Source organism: Silurus aristotelis (genome assembly GCF_946808225.1).
Source record: "Silurus aristotelis genome assembly, chromosome: 22".
Classification (NCBI taxonomy): domain Eukaryota; kingdom Metazoa; phylum Chordata; class Actinopteri; order Siluriformes; family Siluridae; genus Silurus; species Silurus aristotelis.
In genome coordinates this window covers 8083466-8090837 of record NC_139595.1, presented here as the reverse complement: position 1 = coordinate 8090837, position 7372 = coordinate 8083466, and the positions used below count along the sequence as shown (strand labels likewise).

The following is a 7372-nucleotide window of genomic DNA, read 5'->3' as shown; positions in this document are numbered from 1 at the left end:
GGGACCGCCTTCACGTAGGCTCACCACCTGCAGGAGGGACCATAAGGGGCTGGTGCTGAGAGGCGGGGGCCTCGACAACCCGATCCCTGGACACTGAAGCTAGCTCTAGGGACGTGGAATGTCACCTCGTTGGCGGGGAAAGAGCCTGAGATTGTGCGTGAGGTTGAGAGGTTCCGACTAGAGATAGTCGGGATCACCTCTACGCACGGCTTGGGCTCTGGAACCACACTCCTCGAGAGAGGATGGACTCTTCATCACTCTGGAGTCGCCCATGGTGAAAGGCGGCGGGCTGGTGTGGGTTTGCTTATAGCCCCCCAGCTCTGCCGCCGTGTGTTGGAGTTTACCCCGGTGAATGAGAGGGTCATTTCCCTGCGCCTACGGGTCGGGGATAGGTCTCTCACTGTCGTGTGTGCCTACAGGCCAAATGGCAGTGTAGAGTACCCGGCCTTCTTGGGGTCTCTGGGAGGGGTGCTGGACAGTGCTCCGACTGGGGACTCCGTCGTTTTACTGGGAGACTTCAATGCCCATGTGGGCAGCGACAGTGACACCTGGAGTGTTCAGTTATTGGACTTCTGTGCTAGTTACAGTTTGTCCATAACGAACACCATGTTCAAGCATAAGGGTGTCCATCAGTGCACATGGCACCAGGACACCCTAGGCCGTAGGTCGATGATCGACTTTGTGGTCGTTTCATCTGACCTGCGGCCATATGTCTTGGACACTCGGGTAAAGAGAGGGGCGAAGCTGTCAACTGATCACCACCTGGTGGTGAGTTGGATCCGATTGTGGGGGAGGAAGCTGGACAGACTCGGGAGACCCAAGCATACTGTGAGGGTCTGCTGGGAACGTTTGGCCGAGTCTCCTGTCAGAGAGATCTTCAACTCCCACCTCCGGCAGAGCTTTGACCGGATCCCGAGGGAGGCCGGAGATATTGAGTCCGAGTGGACCATGTTCTCCACCTCCATTGTCAAAGCGGCCGCTCTGAGCTGTGGCCGTAAGGTCTCCGGTGCCTGTCGAGGCGGCAATCCCCGAACCCGGTGGTGGCAACCGGAAGTAAGGGATGCCGTCAAGCTGAAGAAGGAGTGCTATCGTGCCTGGTTGGCTTGTGGGACTCCTGAGGCAGCTGACGGGTACCGGCAGGCCAAGCAAACTGCAGCCCGGGTGGTTGTGGAGGCAAAAACTCGTGCCTGAGAGGAGTTCAGTGAGGCCATTGAGAAGGACGAGCTGGAAGAAGTGTCTAGGGAGAGGAAAGTCTGGGCATCTCTGCTTAGACTGCTGCCCCCGCGACCCGGCCTCGGATAAGCGGGAGAAGATGGTATGGTATGGTTTATTCAAAATATTCATTATCATAATTTTGTGACCTACACACAATTTCATTTAGTTTTATTTATATTCTATAATATAATTCTATTTACACAAAGTCTATTTTCTGGCCTAAATTATAGTAAAGCTTTTAGTGCAGCATGATTATACAGTATGATTAATTAAAAACAAAGTGCTTACAATACACTAATATACTAAAGTATTCTTTACTGTGTAATGATTATGGGATTCAAATTGATTCTATTTGAAGCATAATAACCTATCAGAATGAATCACTGAAATTTTGCTTCACAAATACATTTCCATCACTCCTCATGTTCCAGCTCAGTTTGTTATAAGCAGTCATGCTCGTCATTTGTTTTCCAATCTGCAAAAAAATAGAACAGAAGTAGATCAGAGAGCAAACATTATAATATGAACAGTTTGGATAACTTTAAAACATTAATGGATTGCTAGTTGTCTGTTGAACAATACAAGGGACTGAAGTAGAAAACCTTGGGTTAGTTGAAGTAGTTTTGCATTACTTTACAAGGAAGCGTGCCAATGTTACATTTGGCATACTTTGGTCATTTTCAGGGCCAACATACAGTTTTCTCTTGTACATATTTATGGCTTTACTCTAAAGAACCAGATCTTAGAAAAGCAATTATTTGTGAAAGTAATAGAAATAGATTTTAATAAATTGATCAGAATTTTCTGTCCCTGATTGTTTTAAATAACATTTCTGTAACATTTTTGTACCATAATGCTCCACACATAGACATACTTCCTTTAAGATCAGTGTCTGCATTGACTGATCATTTATATTTGCTGTTCCACTGTAAAAGATTTTGATCCTTATTGTTATTTTTCTCTTCACCATGCTTTCTTCTGTAAAGTTACAAAGTGAAATGCGTCAGTTACAAATAGACTCAAATTTGTGCTTTATTTCATGTTGCATATTCAATGTGACTATTGAGACTCGCCTCCATAGCAGATAAAAGGAAGTGCTGTGTCACAATTCTGAACATTCCATTTTCCAGAATCACTTGTCATCAGAGCAGTACAATTATCAGACATGGAACTTGGTTGTCCAAATGCCCAGTTTCTGAAAAAGAAGCTTGACTGGTCAGACCACCCCCAGGTGTCTTGAAATAAGCCAACCCAGACAAATACTCCTCTACCAACAAGCTGCAACAACTGCCTCTGTTCCCACAGAGAGCGAATTGTTGCCAAGTCAGTGTAGCTGCTTCGGCAGTAACTCTGAGCATCATGCCATGTTTTGTTCGACTCAACCATAATGTATCCAGTTCCCTCTGTAACATAACATTAATAAGCTTTCATAGTATTCTTTTGAACCAAAACAGGATATATGTACATAAATGATTTGTTGACTTACCAGAGTAGCACACAAAATACAAAGGTGCTGTGCAATCGTAATCTCTCCAGACATTGTTGATACTAACTACACATTGTCCAGAACCATTTGGCCTTCCTGCATCCCAATTGTTGAAAATAGCTTGGTCCCCTCGAGACCATACCCACTGTGTTTGTGCTCTGTTTAGTCCAATCCATAAAGAACCACTGTAGCCAGGATCAAATTTATTCATAAGACTATTCACATTATCAGAGCTATCGATGGTAGCCAGATCAGTGTATACTAATCTGCAGTATGTCTGAGCTTTGAGCCAAGTCTTTGGGTATGGCACATAGTGGTAATGGTAAGAGCCAGGCCGGGGTCCTGTGTTGAAAAAAAGTGCAATCAAAAGCTATGGCCACTGCAATTTCATATGCAAAGAGCAAAAGCATTACAAAAAACACTCTATTTTGCACCCTCTACATGTTTTTTGGCAAAAGATTTTCTGTCTGATAAATAATGTAAATAAAAAAATAAAAAATAAAAAAAATTTAAATTTAAATTGGCTAAAAACATTTTTTCTAGCAAATTGTATAAGTATCTTGACATACATAGCCAAAAATTAACTATAAACCAAAATAGCTTAATATATTAAGTAATTACATTAACACATTGAATGACATGCTGAATACATTGAATAACATCAATTATCACATTACAATGGACCTGTCACATGGTGAAGTATATTAGCAGCATGTGAACAGTCAGTTTACCAAGTTCTAATGCTGGAAGCAGGAAAATGGACAAGCATGAGGATATTTACAGCTTTGACCAGGGCCAAATTGTGATAGATGGATGACTGGGCATAATGTATGCTTGATTAGTGTGTATATATATATATATATATATATATATATATATATATATATATATATATATATATATATATATATATATATATATATATATATATATATACACTGATCAAGCATAACATTATGCCCAGTGACAGATGAAGTGAATAGCACTGATTAGCTCTTCATTATGGCACCTGTTAGTGGGTGGAATATATTATGCAACGAGTGAACATTTTGTGCTCAAAGTTGACGTGTGATAAGCAAGAAAAATTGGCAAAAGTGAGGATTTGAGCAAGTTTGACCAAATTGTGATAGCTAGACAAATGGGTCAGAGCATCTCCAAAACTGCAGCTTTTGTGGGGTGTTCCTGGTCTGTAGTGGTCAGTATCTATCAAAAGTGGTCCAAGTAAGGAACAGTTTTGAACCAGCATGTAGGGAAGGCTGGCTCCTGTTGTCCGATCCAACAGATGAGCTACTGATGCTCAAGTTTCTGAAAAAGTTAATGCCAGTTCTGATAGAAAGTCGTCAGTATACACAATGCATCTTTTATTTTACTTATGTAAAAAAAAAAAAACACACAGAAAGCACACTTTCCAACTTAATATATTTAGATAATATAGATAACTTTTCACAGCCACACTGTAATGAAAACAGCAAATTGGAGGTTATATATATGAAAGGGAGGTGAAACCTATAATAGGATGCACATATGGGAGTTATTGGCCAGGTGCCTGCATACTTCTGGAAATACAGTAAGTTCATGATTAATATTGTTTTGGGGGGGGTTAAAAAATTATTGACAACAACCTCAGTGTAATTACATTTAATTGCATATAGTTTTCAATTAGAGAGGTGTCCTAACACAGTGTGATAAAATAAATTTTTAACTCTCACCTCCATAGCAAATGAATGACATTTTCAGGTTGCATTGTTTACTGATCCATTCCCCATGCTTATCCATAGCAGTACATGTATCATCAAGAGATGACTCGGAATTATCCTGTGCCCAGTACCGGAAGCTTGAAAACCCTCCATCAGACCAGTATGAGGAGATCAGACCAATCCATACATATGCTGCATCAACAGGAAAAGCTGCACTGTCTTCATTGTTGTCGATGACGGCTAGATCTGTGTGGTATTGTTTGCAGTAAGTCTGGGCATTTTCCCAAGTCTTCGATTCTGTGATTAATATGTACGTTTTGCCAGCATTAGAAGAGTCTTCTGGAGGAGGCAATTATAAAATAATATTTTAGCATATGTTTGGCAGACAGCAAAAACTCTTTATATGCTTATAAATGTATAAAACCCGGTATGCAACATTTTTTCCTAAACTGTAATGTTTTGCTTTGAAAGATTTACTTATAATTTCACTGAAATAATTTTAACCTCCTTATGTAAAAACATAAATAGTAATACTTCTTTGCATCAGGAAATAAATTAACACTTTTATAATCATATCATAAAGATCACTTGTGGAATTAAAAAAAAATAAATCCTCATTTATTCGCTTTGCTCATCTCTTAGTCTTAGCAATTCTATTCGTTACTTCTGTTCTGCAGGCTAAATATCTTATCACTCTGTTTTATCACTTTAAATATATGTAGACTCTCCTCTGTACAGAAGATGAAAGTGCATTTCTCTCAACAATATTTTAGTCAAATTGATTAAAATTAACAGTAAGTTTTTTTTTTTTTCAACTGCCACATTCCTATCACTATTTTTTAGGCAGAGAGCAAAGACAAGTCTACCGTATAATGTATCACAATTCTTTTTTTTTTTTTTTATATATATATCAGTGTTGTTTTAGTTTCATTGCTTTGCTGTCTGTGATGTAGATTAGTTCAATTCCAATCCCCCAAAATTTTGGACTATGTGTAAAATAAAACCAGTAAAAAACAGAAATATCATAACCCCATATTTTATTATATATATTATTTATTTATAGTTTTATTTGAGTAACTCTCACTTGTCTAGCCTTTTGATGCCCCATCCCCAACTTTGTAAACCATCTTACAGCCATCAATTTCAATAAGTTTTATTTACATTTAAATTATTTACCAAGTTTTCCCATTTTTTTTGGAATTGGGGTTGTATTTTTGGCAAACAAATGGGCCAAAAATATAGCATGATTGATCTTGGAAGCTGAAATTAAATAAAACATTATATATATATATATATATATATATATATATATATATATATATATATATATATATATATATATATATATATAGTTTTATTTAATTTCAGCTTCAGCATTTTTTTTTTTTTTTTTTTTCATATGGTGTTTTGGTATCTTTATATAAAAATATATATTTTTAGATAAATCAGATTACCATCAAAGCAGTAGAAGCCAAATTGGTTTGAACAGTAGTAGTCACTCCATCCGTTAGAATCAAACAATCCACATGCTGCTTCTGAATTTCCTTCATTTGGTTGGCCTGTGGTCCAGAGAGTGTAATTGAGAGATTCTCCTGTAGACCAGGACCAGCTCCTTTTAAGTCCAATCCACATAGAACCATTTCCAGGAATCATTGATTGGAAAATTTGATTCAAGAAATTTACATCTGCCATGCCGTCTAATGTAACCAGGTCAATATGATTTGATCTACAGTAGGTCTGAGCTTCTTGCCAGGTCATAGATGCACTTACATAGTAGTAAATCAAAGAAGAAGAGATATCAAAGATTCCTACAAATGACAAAATGCAAAAATATTTACTATAAAATGGAGATCCACATTTACAGGTAAAATAGTTAAAACTGCAGCATAGTCAAAAATGTAATTTCTAACCTGATAGCAGTAGCAGACAAAAAGATGCAGCCTGTACCATTTTTCTTCTTATTCTGAGCTGCTAGTCCCAATGAATGAATTCTGAGCTGCTAGTCCCATAAATGGAAAACATTTTCTAACTTACCACCAAAACCCCGTGCTATGCAAATCTAAGGAAATACTAGGGAGGTTGGAACATTCTTTTTTGTAAGGAGGGCAAAGACATGTCACCTTTTCTGTCAACTTCACACTTCACTGGTCAAGGATGTTTATTTCACAGTTCACAGGTATACCCACGCACTTTTTATAAAAACTAAATTCGTCCCCCTCACTTTTTTAGTGGAGAGTTGTGTCCACGACATGTTGAGGTTTTAATGGAGCAATGTATATAAATGCAGAGTGATTTAAAATTCAAAGAGACAAGATAGTCTATATATGACGTTCACGTATCCATGGCAGTCAGTCACTCACTTGTCACGTCATCATCACACGCCCTAGTACTGTAGCTCGAGTTGCATCCGTGGTCCCGCTCGCGATCCAACATTCGGTGGTGATGAGCTCAAAGCTACAAAAAACGCTTCACTCCTTTTTTTACAAAAAAGTCACGCAGTGTAAGTTGGCATATGGTATCCGAATTGTGTTGCTCTTGTTGAATAATTAACAAGTTTTTAAGGATTTAAAGGATTATAAGGAAAAATAGCTGCTTGGAAAAACTTGTGTATTTTCTTTAAACTCTTTTATAACGTCTTTTGTTTTAACAAATGTGTTATCAAAACTCTTCAAATAAGAATAAAGATAATGTTGAACTGAGATTTTACAGCATGTTTAACTCTGTGTGTCACAGTATGTACACGGAGAGACGAGGACACGAATAGTAACATTAAAGATGTAATTTTAAGAATAAGGAGCAGGTAAATCACACATACATACAACGTAGTAAAGACGATAACCGACAATAAGTGAAGACAGTGGTGATGAGTATTAATAGAGTGCGGGTGAACAGACAGGTGAAGACGGGAAACAAACATGGTGGATCACAGGGGGTGCAAAGGATGATGTAGTCCGGTGAATGAGGGTAGATGACA

At 38.2% G+C, this 7372-nt stretch overlaps 1 protein-coding gene across 1 annotated transcript; it reads right to left on the bottom strand.

Annotated features, from left to right (window-relative positions):
• Positions 1–2288: 2288 nt before the first annotated feature.
• LOC310717863 (macrophage mannose receptor 1-like) lies at positions 2289–6766 on the bottom strand. The gene is made up of 4 exons (XM_083526239.1): positions 6309–6766; positions 5853–6206; positions 4411–4737; positions 2289–3043 (listed from the first exon to the last, which is right to left on the bottom strand). The coding sequence occupies exons 1-4, from the start codon at positions 6346–6348 to the stop codon at positions 2643–2645; spliced, it is 1122 nt and encodes a 373-aa protein (XP_083382365.1). The 5' UTR covers positions 6349–6766; the 3' UTR covers positions 2289–2642.
• Positions 6767–7372: the final 606 nt, after the last annotated feature.